At 40.7% G+C, this 14196-nt stretch overlaps 1 protein-coding gene across 1 annotated transcript in view; it reads right to left on the bottom strand.

Moving 5' to 3' along the window:
• cntln (centlein, centrosomal protein) overlaps nucleotides 1-14196 on the bottom strand; it is a 161975-nt gene that overhangs the window by 60210 nt on the left and 87569 nt on the right. Inside the window, exons 15-17 of the mRNA XM_038278586.1 lie at nucleotides 11670-12199; nucleotides 6290-6371; nucleotides 3572-3635 (exon numbers count right to left, since the gene is read on the bottom strand). Coding sequence (XP_038134514.1) covers nucleotides 3572-3635; nucleotides 6290-6371; nucleotides 11670-12199 — 676 coding nt within the window. The remainder of the gene's footprint in view (nucleotides 1-3571; nucleotides 3636-6289; nucleotides 6372-11669; nucleotides 12200-14196) is intronic.

The raw sequence follows: 14196 nt of genomic DNA, 5'->3' as shown, positions 1-14196 counted from the left end.
CCTGTCAGACTGCATAGACACCTTTTCAACACCGTCTCATTATCTTAATCGAATTGAGGACTTTGACTAGGCCAATCTAACAAATGAAAATGCTTTGATTTTAGCTCCCCCTCAGTAGATGGGATCTTGTGCAGCAGTGGATCAGGAGGTAGGTTACTGGTCTGTTACTTCCTGTGGTAGAGCCTGAGCTCATAGGGACTAAGGCTACGTTCACACTTCAGGCCTTCATGCTCAATTCCGATTTTTTTGAGAAATCCGAATTTTTTGAGTTGCTGTTCACATTTCCATAATATATGCAACTTGTATGTGATCTTCTGCGTGAACTGCAGTCATACAACTTAAGTGTCCCGCATGCACAGTAGAGGTGATGATGTCACAAGCAAGCGTGCTCTGTGTTTATGGAAGTAAACATAGATGGTAGTGCTGGAGCCCATCTAGCGATCTTTCCCAACCTTAAAACCTCAATCTTTCCAAGATGGTTAAACATTAATACTGCTCTTGCATTATCGTCCACCATTGTTGTTTTTCTTGCCACTTCTGCGTAGCAAGAAGCAGAAGAGTGACCACTGTTGGGTATTAATGACATTCAGGTTGGTTGAATGTGACCTGGCTGTTCACACACAGGTTGAATTTGAAAAGACCAGATTTGTATTGGATTCAGGACCACATAGCCTTTTGGATCTGTGTTGTTCAGACTGTCATGAAAAGATTAGATCCAGGTCGCATATGGGCAAAAAAAATAATTGGATTTGGGTCACTTCAAGCTGCGGTGTGAACGTAGCCTAAGAGTGTCAGTGGAAACGGTTTAGAACCGATCAGATAACTATGGATTGAATGAAATGTTCATCATATAAACAGTTCTAGTGGGACATAATAAAGGGCATTAGTAAACGTCGCTCCATTGCAGCTGCTGACTTGACTGTTATGGTTACAGAAAAGCACTGTTGAATTAAGGGCACGCCTCCTGTGCTCTGATTGGTTCGTCCCGTTTTAGACCAGGTGTTGACCCTTACCAGTCTGGCTGACCAGTGTCCCTGAGCCCCACACAGCATGCCAGCTGTTGAGGACTTCATGGTAATCCTGGCAGTTTAGAAAATAGAAATGTATACTTAAAAAAAATTATTTAAAAAAAAATTATATATTATATAAAATAAAAATACTCATGGCATTGGCCTTAAAAATATATTTTTTTATTAGCTTTGGTCAGCTGTGGCTACACCTCAGTGTGTGAGAATGGCTGAATGACTAATCTGGATTAGTCTTACTTTATTAAGCATCTACTATTTAGCTCTTTCTTTCCTTTAGGTTTTTGTAAAGCTGGAAAGTGAACCTCCAGCTCATTCTCAATTCATCTGCAGCTTCTAATGGCTTTAGCTCTATCTACACAGCAACAAATCAAACCCTAAGACATTTCTCTTTGAATAGAGTACACTTTCCCTGTTATCGAGAAAGAAAGACAATTTGGCAACAAAATATTTACCTTTAAAACGAGAAAAAAAACCCAACCCCGTTATCTTATTTCAAGTGCATATCAAATTATCTTATTTAAAGGGTAAAATTTCTTATTACATTTGCCTTTCATTGCATTTACCTGCTCATATTAAGGGCAAATCCACAGATTTTAAGACCTTCTATTTTTTCTGATGTTTGTAGTCTACCTTCCCTTTCCCTGTTTTTTCACCCTGGCCTGTGGGAAAACATAAACTTCTTGTGGCTGTTGTCCCTGTGACCCTGAGTAAAGGCAACACGTGGCGTCCAATGCTGAAGGACTTTCCCACCTCAGCTGCGGATATCAATAATATTCTCAAACAAACGTCTGCGTTCTTGACAGCAGTTTTTGCTGTGATGAAATTAAACACAGGTGGAAATCCACTGGTTGGACTGGATTTTATTCAGAGGTATTAGAGTCAAGGGGGGTGAAAACAGATGCCTTTCCTTCCCAATTCAAAATAACTCAATAATTTATCACATAAAACTTTTTTTTTTGTTATGAAAAATAGGGCTGCAACAACGAATCGATAAAATCGATAAAAATCGACTTTTAAAAGTGTTGGCAACGAATTTAATCATCGATTAGTTGTGTCGCGCGATTAATGGGTCATCCGCCGCCGCCGTCATCCGGGGGAAGAAAAAAAAATATGGCGGAGCGAGTCAGCGCCGCAGTTGCAGTGTTGCCAACTCAGCGACTTTTCAGACCCCTCCAGCGACTATTTTTCAAAAAAGCGACTAGCGACAAATCTGGCGACCTTTTACGGTGTCACTGGCGGCTTTTGCCTGCCATGGGGCGCCTCCCCCATCCCAACCCCTTTCTCCCTCTCCCACAGGAATCCCTCTCAGCGCTGCAGTCAGAGCCGCAGGATTTTAGTGAGGAGTTTACCCTCAGCGTCCAGACTGCAAATGAAGCGCGCATGCGCCGGGATTGACGGCGCAAATTGATCACAATAATTAAAATAGCCTGCGCTTTGTAAAGTGAAAAAAGTCGTAACATGCAACTTTTGTAAAAACAAATGAACATGGCACGGAAGCACCACTGTTATGACGCAGCACCTGAAAAGAAAACACGTTGGAGCCTTTGATGGCAGTGAAGAGAGCTGATAAGCAGGGTGAGCGACCATGTTTGTTTCATTTTAAAGCAGGGAAACGTAACGTTAGTTTCTCAGGTAGCTCATCTGATGCTTTCCTTACCGTGTTAGTAGGTTACAGACAGTGATAAGGTTGGCTACTTATTTTACTTTTAATTTCATTTGAATTAGCTTAAGCGGCGTTTATATTTTCTTTATAAATAAATTAACTTGCAAATTATGAGGGCAAGGCTTTTAAAGATTAAATCTTCTGGCAAAGATAAAGTAAAGAAGATCCTGCAATTTATGGAAGTAAAGCAGAATAAAATCAGGCATGATCAGTAATATGTCAATTAATTATCTGCCACATTTCCATGTAAATATCTGTCTTTGGAGGATGTGTTTTTTAGCACCCCTAGTTCTCTCATTTTTATTCCAAATACAATTTATAATTTGAATCACAGGGCTATTTTTATCTCTATGGTTCAGTATTTTCTCAAGCAGCAACTTTAACTGCTATACTTTCCTGTCTTAAAAGGCAGAACTCTTCTAGTCTAAAAAAACCCTCATTTGTTGAAATGGGGGGGCCTGTTGTTTGAACCCCTTAGGGGCTTTTAAAAACAAAAATGTCTCTTTTTGCGCTTTATGAAACAAAGTAGCCTATATTTTGTGGATGTACAGCTACATTTCTCATGTAAGTTTGCGTAGTTTTAACACAAACATTTATTTTTCATATTGCACCAGTACAGTTAATGAGCAACCTGTACTTGTGTGCTTGTTTGTTCTGTCTAAAATGTTTATTTTGGAATAAAGAGGTTATTATAAAAAATATTTTTTGTCCGATTAATCGATTAATCGAAAAAATAATCGGCCGATTCATCGATTTTTAAAATAATCGTTAGTTGCAGCCCTAATGAAAAAGTATGTTGAAGTTCTGTGCTTCTCATGTGGGAAAGATATTTTAGGCACTGGAACCTTTAGTTTGCTTTGGGTGAGAAAACCTTCCATACCTCGCCTTCTGCTGGATTCAGCCGCTGGTGCTTCTGAGCCAAAGATCAGTGAGCGTCTGCGGGACTAAAAGAACATGAAAGTCAGTGCGTGTGGCGATAGAACGCCGCTTAATACGACACAACAGTTGACAAGCTGCTCTCATTGAAATGGGATCATGGTGACGCTGTGATCACAGGCTGTGCTCAGCTTAACACAACAAGACAAATCATGCTGCGCTTTAATAATTCACCTGAACATGTTCAACAAACTCCTACTGCAGCCGACGCTGGGCGTGGAAATGACTTCTGACAGCTGCTTGATGAAGCCGCCTTTGTTCAATCACTGTCTGAGAGCTCTGATTCATCCTACGGTATGAAGTCTATGAGTGCTTAGTCATTTGCAAGCAAAAATATGTATGCGAGTGTGTGTGACACCCCCAAATGCAAAACAGTTTGTAATGACATCAAAGAGTCCCCCCCCTCCTCCTTCGAACATCAGGTAAGATTTAATCAGATCCAGGTTTGATCACACGTGCAGAGAAGGAGTGGGGAAATGAACTCTTTGGTTAGTGACACGGGGTGTTGTGTGGGGACCTGGGCTGTCGAAGCAATCAGGGTGGAGGTGTTGATGGGCCTGTCGAAGGCATCAGGAAAGAGAAAACTGAAAAGGAGTCCTGACAGCTCCTAAGGTTATGAACTGCAGACGGCGCACCTTTCTTCTTCTCTACTTTTCAATTTGCTCCTCGTGTGTTTAATAAAAAACCCTCCAGATCACCGGATTGATCGGTTATCTGCTCTGAATGAGGTGCTGGTAGCTGACCAGCTGCAGCTGCAGGTTTGGCAGGTCATCACAGAGATGAGAGGTTTAGGTGGGATGGAAAAATGTCAGGGAATTACAGTTTTGCTCCTTTTGGAAAGGCGGTGTGGGATTTGGTCACCGGTTCTGTCCGTGTCAGTTGTGTCTTTTGGTAAGACGCCTTACCTGCTGCTGGCGGTCAGAGGGCCTGGCCTTTCATCTGGCAGCCTCGTTGAAGTCAGTCTGCCCCAGAGCAGCTGTGGCTACTATACAGCTAACTACTATCAGCCTGACATTGTGTTAACAACTGGGTGAACTAGAGACATCATAAAGAGCTCTAAAACTAAGCATCATCTTGGAAGGGCTGAATCCACCAAAGACTTTGAGTCTCCCTGTTTACTGTCGCCACATGCTTGTTTAGTGTCATGGAGTCCTGTGACGCAGTCGGTCGAGCTTCTGACAGTAAATTTGTGTTTGCGCTGCTATCCTTGGGCTTGTTGATCCCATCTGCAATAAATAATGAGGATCAGTAGGAGGACTGTTCATCTGCCCACTGAGAGGTTGTGGGTTTAAATCAGACATAACTGCCCTGTTAATAAATGTGCTTAGGTTAAATAATTGTTATGTTTTAACAATTATTTAACTGAATTCACAAACTTTGTTTTAGCAGAGAACAAAACAAATCAGTTTAAAGCCACAACATAACCAGTGCTAAGTCTTTTTTGCAGCTATTTTTCTTTGTATCATTTTTTTAGTATGTTTAGTTTGGTGATAAGTGGAGGCGTTGCAGAGACAAGGGTGGAACTAAACTGAGAAATACCGGCTGTTTCTCTGTAACTCGATTTTGACGCTTTGTGTTTCGTGCTTCGCATGTGACTCCACTGCCTAAATTCCCATCCTTCCGAGCTTGAATGAGTTCTTGCAAAAAATACACTGTGCCTCATGTATGTTCCCTGGATTTAACCATGGAGAAAACTCTTGGCTGGAGACAATTTTGGTTACATTTACACTTGCTCATATTTTCCAGACAAAAAGTTAATGGTGCATCTCCCAAATGACGCTTTTATTGGTTCTTCTATCGGGACGGAACCAATAATGGCGAGCCGTTATTTTTTTTAAATAATAAAAAAAAAAATTGTCAATTTTAACATTTTATTTAGATTACAAAAATAAATGGTAATAAAAATAATCCTATTTATGATGTTTTAAAAATTAAGACCTACGAAAGAATGATTTAAGACATTTTAATACCAATTAAGGCCTTAATTTTATTTTTAAAGAATTCAATGCCTTTTAAGACTTTTTAAGGACCCGCGGGAACCCTGTCTAAAGTCTCTCTAGCTACTTTTGTTCCTCTGGTTGACCTTTCATAGGAATTACATCACAGAGAGGAGGAATAACGCAGACATCCAGATCATATAAAATCAGATGGATTCTCATTCCAGTCGTTTCTTGTTTAACTTCAGCAAAGCAAACAGCGATATGTTCATGCGCAGATGTAGGGAGAGAGTGTTAAGTTCAGGTGCATCTAAAGCTAACAGGCAATAAAGGACAGAGACCAAGCTTTGCTTAATCTCTACCTGCTGATTTAGCTCTAGGCTGAATGTCCAGTTTCTTTTTTAATCTCATTTACTCATAGAGGGTCAGGGAGAACCCAAATAAATAATTTAAAGACTAGATAAACTGAACCAACATTTACAGATTACAGTAGCAGATTTAATTTTTGTCTGAAAATTTAAACTAAAAAAAAAAAATCTCAATAAACGAAAATACCTTGTGGCACTTTTTAACCTTTTTTTGATTGGACTTTAATTAGAAATGTCCTCAATGGGGATGTAAGCAAGACAGGAAATAAATCCAGTGATTCAATCTGGTTGGAAACCCTAGGCACCAAAACAAAAAAAAAGGCTAAAAGAAAAAAAAATTAATGAAAAAGGACCAACCTTTCTATTAGCTTTCCGTGTGTGAAGCTCTGTCCCAGAGGAACCCCCGTTCAGACTGTCAGAGTACTCCTCCCCGCTGTCACTGTGCAGAAAGGGAAAGTTTATTACACAACAGAAGTTGCCCTAACCACTCTGGTTCTGAAAGTACCAACCTTCAGTAAAATAAATAAAGAAATATATCCAATTTACCTTTTATGGTTGATTTAGTTGACATCAAGCAAAAATATGTGTGCCCCCCCAGCCACACACACACACACACCCACCCACTCCGTCCAACAGAAAATCAATGTCCCGTCCAATTTCTGAGCTGGAAGTGTAAATGTGGGCGTAAATTAAGTGAAAAGCAGCGATGTCTGATGCTGCTGGTGAATGCATCAACATGTATGAGAGTGGCTGTGGCCTTCATTAGCCCGACGAGTGTGACAGACATGTGTGAGCGGCATGGCTGAGCAGAGCGGAGCAAACTTGCATCTGATAGACGCACGGTAAGGGCTTCATCTCTCTCTCTCTCTCTCACACACACACACACGCACACACACAGGTCTATTGACGGTGACCTTTGACGTGAAGGTGGAAGCCAGTGACATTTACGCTGGCTGGTTTATTAAGGTGGGGCCTGGGAGAAGCAGCAGAGGTAAAGACTGCTGAGAAGGGGGCCTCTAACTGGAAGATGACATGGCTGGGGGGCAAGGCAGGATTAAATCCAGTCTGCTGGGGCTCAGGGACTTGTTAAGGATTACTAATCACTGTCAGGGAAACCAAAGTTGTGTTCATTTGAGAGAAAACCACCAATTTCAAGCAACAGGGCTGGGCTGACTCCACAGCGGATTCTGTATTCACCTCGATGTCTCATGACTTTCCACCAGCAGTAGTCTAAACATTCATATAAAACTAAATCTCAGTCAAATCAACTGTCTTTAGGAATAACCAAACTAGTAATCAAAGTATGCCAGTTTATCATTTTAACCATCCAACCACGAATTATTCACAACTTGGTTAGACTGAATCATTGTTCTGTTTACTTTCAAGTTACTTGATTAGCATATGCTAAATAAAATCTCTGAGTCTTTTACTTGGCTTTCTATCAGAGCCAACAAACTGGAAGCTTCTCTAAATCCAGGGAGGTGTTCCTGCAGTGCTGGATGTTAAAGTCTAAAGGCTGATTTATACTCAGAAACAAGGGTGTCTGCGTGTGTGTTGTAGTGAATGCAAATGTGCCTCCGCCCTGCCGCAGACACTCTGCCGCACCTCTCCGCAATTGTAGGTGACCGCAGACAGTGCTGCAGACAGTAGGCCTCTGATTGGTCAAATCTACATCCACTCTACACTATGCATATTTCCTTTTTGGTACCTTACCGGCTTGTTTTGTTTGTATGAACGCCATTGTCGAAAAAAACCCATGAAGATGGACCAGCTAGAAGAGCGAGGTGCACCAGAACCCTGGGACCCTTTTTCCACCTGGATCCCCGCTCTTTTTCACACTCATGTCCCTCCTTTGTTGCACAAACTTGCCCCCATTTCCTCACCTCCCTGGCCGTATCTAGACCCACAGCTAGTTCCTGATTGTCCCTGTTTTTTGTGGTGTGGAATAACATAGCACAGACCACGTTTCAATATTGAGCATAAATCAAAAATATCTATGACAAGCTCACTGCGACACACTGTGTAAAAATGGCCTCTTAAGGGCTGGTTATCCTCCCACAGCAGTCATTATAACTGATGGGGGAGGGAGGGGGTGTTAGGTTATAAGCATTTAGATATCCAATGAAAAAATTCATGCTTTTAATATGTGCTTAAGATTTCTGTGCTCTTAAATATCGGTTTTAAGACTGACTTTTGGGATTCAAACAAATATCTAAAGTTCTTTTTGCTGTGTTAACTTTGAGATTTTATTAGGAGTTTAAAAAAAAAAACATTGAAATGTCACAGTTTTACTTTGGGATCTCTGCTTATCTGCACCTTTCAGATTCCAAGGTAGAACTGGATTTAAGTTTTATAAACAATGGAAATTCTCAGAATAACGATTTATGACATGTTGCAACAGCTGACTTTTTTCTAAGAATATTGTAAAGATGTGTCCCATGTTACCATATTTAAATAGTACGGCCAATCAGCAGACATTTATAATTTGAAAGTAGAAATAAATAGTTGGTGTTTACAGACTAATCACTTGTGAATAAGACAACAAAATACTTGATCTTATCTGCTTCAGGTAGAGACTAACTCCTGACCCAGAAGGAGAAGTCCGATTGTTTCTGGACCAGAAATGGGTCTCATACTAAAGGAGCTGCCTCTCATCACGGTGGCCTAAAAATCAACTACTGGAACGTTGAACCTGTTCTGGTTCACACTGAAGTTTGAGGCCTGGAGAAGTTGAGATCCTGAAGGTTCCAGAGGTAGATAACTGATTTTAGAGCCAGTAGATCCTCAATCAGATTAGAAGGCAGGAGGCCCACTGCAAATCTGAAGGAGCTGCATGGATCCACAGCTGTTAGCAGTGAAAGATCGGAAATATCCGAGTGGCAAAAGGAAAGGAACAGTACCAATGAAGAAATTAGAAGTCCTGCATGCAGGATTCAAAGCATGAACATACGGTAGTAGCCATTCAAAATTTCCCCACTTTCCTTGATGGGTCCTTGGCTGGTCCCCTACAATTCCATTTTAAACATCAATCTTTGTACTAAAGTATTCTTTCTGTCATGATTTGTGGACATTAAGATCTAAAGAGAAGCTTTATCTCCTGGTCAGATCCTGTAATTCATTGAAAGGTCGGAGTGAGAGTAAAAAAATATGCAGGAAGGGATCACTCCAGTGGCTGGAATTTGGAAAGGATTCTGCTGGTAGTTGCAGGGAAGTGGGCTCCCATTCGGCTGGCGTTTGACTGGAAAGGGCCATTTTGAATGGCTGCTACTGTATGAAGGAAAGTGACCTGGTCAGCTAAGGAAAGAACAGATCTTTTTGTTCTACTGATAAATCCGACCAAATAGATCAAATCTTATATATACAGTTAAAGGAGAAGTTCGGTTTTTTACACTTTAAGCCCATTTTCTGTAGTGTCCAGGATGAAATCGAATGATCGACACCAAAAGTTTGACAATTGCTCCTGTCTCTGCTTTTTGGCTCATTTAGAATCCACCCCTGGCTGCTTTAGAATGGCTTGCATAGAGCATGTCCGATAATGTCCTTAAAACAACCTTAAACGTTCTTTTTTTAAAATATGCTACTCACCGGGTCGTCAGCGCTGTTCAATGACGTTCCAAAAAAAGTTTCGTGAAGAAAAAACGTTCCTGTCTTGTTTTATTTAGCATTTTGTAAATCCCATTGAGTTCTGTATGAATAGTCAATATTCCCCTGCCACCGGAAACGGAAATGGGGCCTGTTTACACAGTTGTAGTCTTTTCGCTTCACTCTGTGTACTCCGACGTCGAGAATCAAGAATCCACCTTTCATATTCCATTTTCAGAGTTTTTTAAAGTGTTTAACAGAGACGTTAGCACCTCGACGTCGGAGTACACAGAGTGAAGCGAAAAGACTACAACTGTGTAAACGGCCCCATTTCCGTTTCCGGTGGCAGGGGAATATTGACTATTCCTACAGAACTCAATGGGATTTACAAAATGCTAAATAAAACACTACAGGAACGTTTTTTCTTCACGAAACTTTTTTTGGAACGTCATTGAACAGCGCTGACGACCCGGTGAGTAGCATATTTTAAAAAAAGAACGTTTAAGGTTGTTTTAAGGACATTATCGGACATGCTCTATGCAAGCCATTCTAAAGCAGCCAGGGGTTGATTCTAAATGAGCCAAAAAGCAGAGACAGGAGCAATTGTCAAACTTTTGGTGTCGATCATTCGATTTCATCCTGGACACTACAGAAAATGGGCTTAAAGTGTAAAAAACTGAACTTCTCCTTTAAGAACTGAATAAAATCAAAACCTTGAAAAGTGAGATATTTGGCGAAGATAAAGGGAAGAAAGTTGATCTCTATATGCGACTGGCTGGTAGAGACAAACCTCTGGCTTTAAATCTGTATAAAGAAATGGTTCAAAAGGATTCATTTACGATATATTAACGCTCCACTTTATGTAGGTCTACCACATACAGCCTAAATGAAAAACAAGCTGTGCTTATGTGTGGAGACTCATTGAAGGAATATGGCAGCCACTATGGAAAAAGGGATTTCTTGAATATTAGAAACACAAAGTTGTACATGATCAAATCAGCTGACAGGTTCCTTAAATAAGACAACACCTCGGTTTTAAAACCCTTCTTCACAAATCCGCTTAGATCCTCCTTTCAGGTAAAGTGTTTATTAGACGGCTGCTTATTGGCCACATAGAGAGGTATTAGGAAAGCTGGGCATGGGCGCACCAGGTCCCTGTTAAATGGCCTCATGTGGATAGAGCTGGGGAGGATTACAGCGTGATGAATTAGTTGGTGAGGAGATGGTGAGTAAGCAGGGCTGAGAGAGGAAGGGGAGGAAGAGGATGGAGGAAAAAAAAAATCAACCATCCGACGTTCAGTAGATGGCTGTGGGTTTTTCCTACATAAAACATACATGAAATAATTACTGTCGATGGTTGTTAATTTAGAGGCTGTAAACCATCTTGTAGACATCTGGTACTGATCCGAGTTGGGTCAGTCAAAATTTATCTAACAGAATTAAGGAGAGCCGAGAGGGGAGGGGAAAGATGTTTAGGTGTGTGTTAGGAGGTGGTTAAGGGGCGGCTGGAGGAAGCCCACACACCAACACACACACCTGGGAACTGACAAGCCACGAGATAACCAACCTAACTAGACACAAGGTGAGGGATGAGTGTGTGTAACAGGAGGGGGTAGGGGGTGGGGGGTCCTTGTAGGGGGATCCTTAGTGCTGTCAGGGGGGGTTTGTAAATATGCAAAGAACCAGTAAATTAAATCAAACTGCCAAACTGTCAATTTCGGGCTAGCGTGACTAGTGCATGAAAATGGCATCACTGGAAGGTATCAAGGCTTCGGCGGCCCCCTTATCCCTGGGCTTTTCTGGCATCGGTTCAACTCTGTGCAGAGAGGTGGCTAATTTCGCATGCAAATTTCAGTCAATAAGCTCCAAGCAAGTCGTCCCAGGATATTTCAGAAGATCTGACAGTAGACTCTCCCTCCTCTCTCCTTCTCTCTATCATTCTTGTTCACATTCTTGTTTTGGCTTCTGAATACCAACTAGACAGACAATGAAATTCAATCAGCCATTTGCTTATGCTTTGCATATGCACGCTGTCCCCTTGATGCTGTATCCCCACAATCCAGCCGGCCTCGTCCTCTCGGCTCTAACAGCCTAAAAATAATGAGGGGCTTGGATGAGAGAATAAGTGTCTGAGCGTGTGCTCGTGCATCATTACCTATCTGCGCTCATGTCCTCCCACTCGTCCTTAGTGGGGCTGGGGCTGCGGCCTTGCCAGCTGATGGCTTGATTGGAGCTGACTGTTGGGTGGCTGCGCCGGCGTAGGAGACCACTGTGCCAGGTTGTCTTGAGTTTGACCTTGCCGCTAATGTTGTTCGCAGTCCCAGCTGCCCGAGCCGGTCCTGCTGCTCGGCTCCTGTAGAAGTCCCTGGCTGCCCTCACGATACCCAGCTCCTGCCTCAGTTTCAGCAGCTGATGATTAAGCCTGGTGATCTCTCTCTGACATGTGGCCAGCCGGGTTTCTAGAGCCCTGATCTCCCCACAGCGTTGCTCTTCCTGGGCCAGGGCCTGGGATCGGGCCTCTTCTTCTCTGTCGGCCTCCTGCTTTCTTAAATGATCGATCGAAACCTGGAGTCTTCTGCAGTTGTGGGCCAGCTCTTCATTGGCTTGAAGTAACTGCTCTTTCTCTCCTCTCAGCATGTTTGTCTGCTCCTCCAATGAGATCATCCTCTGCTCCAACTGTTTCACCTGAAAACACCACACACATTAACCCAGTTCCTACTGAATGTTTTTTACAATGTTCAGGGCATTATAGTATAAAACATTTATAAAATTGGATCAGGTTTGAATCAGGTTCTCAGAGACTCGAAAGCCTGATAATACATTTAAAAAAATATATCTTTTTAATCTAGTTGCATTCATTTGTGATTTGAAGTAGTCATTCAAACACAGATGGTTAAAATAACTGTATGAGTATGCAAACAGTAGATCCAGGACTCACATTTGTTTTGATTTTTATCCTTTAAAGCAATACTGTGTAACATTAAGCAACTAGTGGCGCTAGAGCTGTAACTTCCAGATTTCCTGAAAGCAGCTGGTAACAGACGAATCTGATAGCAGATCCCTTTAGATCAGCAGCTTAGCGTCATGAACATGGAGGTCAAGGCAACATTAAACTCAACATTAAAGAACCAAAAAATATGTACGATCAGGTAAAGATCACATCTGTTTGGTTGTCTAACAACAACCTAAAGCTTGTTTTGAGTAGAGCTGCCCACACAGCATCAAAATGCATCAAGTTTTGTATAATGACTTGAAAAATCATTGACTGTATCTCAAGTTAAGCCAAAATCTGGGTCAAAACTGACACAGAGCTGCTTTAAAAAAGTAATTAAGGTTTAAAAACTGTTTCCCAGTTTTCTTTTGTCCAAATTAATCTAAATATGAAAAGGACTGAGGGTGTAAAGATTACAGTCTCAATATTTACTATTACTGCTGTAATGTTAACTTGGATAATCTATCCATTATTTTTTCAATCAGTCGACTAATTGTCATTTCTTTTAATGATCTCTAACTCCACGTTCTGCCATCAGAAATTACTCTTCAGTTATTCATAAAGATGTTTTGGCTCCGTCTATTCTCCTCTGAATGTCACTTCATTGCCTGCAGTTGCGATTATCTTTCATTTATTCACTTTGTACCATAAATAGTAAATTTAGACAATTGCATTTATTTTGAATAATATTTTAATCAGAATACATATATTTTTTAGAATTAAAATATGAAAAATCCAAATGCATTCAAGACATAATGCATAATGGTTGGGGGGGCGGCATATTGTATTGTAATGTTTACAGAAAAGCTTGTTCTCTATATAAAAAAAAAAAAGGTTCTTTTTTTGGGAATAGATTGGACTTGATGTGACGCCAGCTGCAAGATGGCTCCGCCTACATGGAAGAGGAAGCAAACCTCAGATAAACTCAGCTGCCTTTTATATGTACAAAATATAGTGAATACAGAGGCTGACAAACTGCAGCAGGTTTTTATCTTGAATATAATCAACATTTACAGAAACACAATTATGATTAAATCTAACATTTGATGGGCATATAATGAAAATAATAAAAGCTATTAGGACTAATTTAAATTGTTTACACCTACTATCATTCTGTCTATTAATAAATTCTGCTAAACTACATTTATGTTAATATTTTCTCCCATTTTTCATACCGTATTATTGTCTGGGTCCAGGCTAATCAGTCAGCAATTAAAAGTGAAGTCTCTCGCCATAAACAAGCTTTAAAAGTGTTGGATCAAAATTCTATTCAATGGCAGTCCTGCAGAAGTTTAGAGAAGTTTTAAAATAATCTTAAAATTTGTGTTTAAATGCAATATTTAATTGAAATATCCTAAAAATATATGCTTCAAGATACATATAGAACTTGAGGTTTCACTATCAGAGAGCTGTAGAACCACAGAGCTCATTCACAGTTAATGGGCTGTAGAGACGGAAGATCAAACCCGCCAAAATAAAAACCCTCACAGACTCAAAAAAGCCAAAACAGAGTAAAACATTGGTTGAGATCTACTTATATCTGTAAACATCTGAGTAAACTTTGAAGCAATTTCTTTCGTCGCTATCATATATCCTGTATTTTTCTTTTTTTGTTTCTGTTTATTTTTGTTTGTTCTAATGGTCTGCCAATGAGCAATTAGCTAGATAATCAACTAACCTGGCATCGGTT

The sequence above is a fragment of the Cyprinodon tularosa genome, unplaced genomic scaffold (genome assembly GCF_016077235.1).
Source record: "Cyprinodon tularosa strain WSP-4 unplaced genomic scaffold, ASM1607723v1 ctg142, whole genome shotgun sequence".
In the NCBI taxonomy this organism is placed as follows: Eukaryota; Metazoa; Chordata; class Actinopteri; order Cyprinodontiformes; family Cyprinodontidae; genus Cyprinodon; species Cyprinodon tularosa.
Note: the sequence above shows the minus strand (reverse complement) of the source record. Positions and strands in the feature narration are given on the sequence as shown.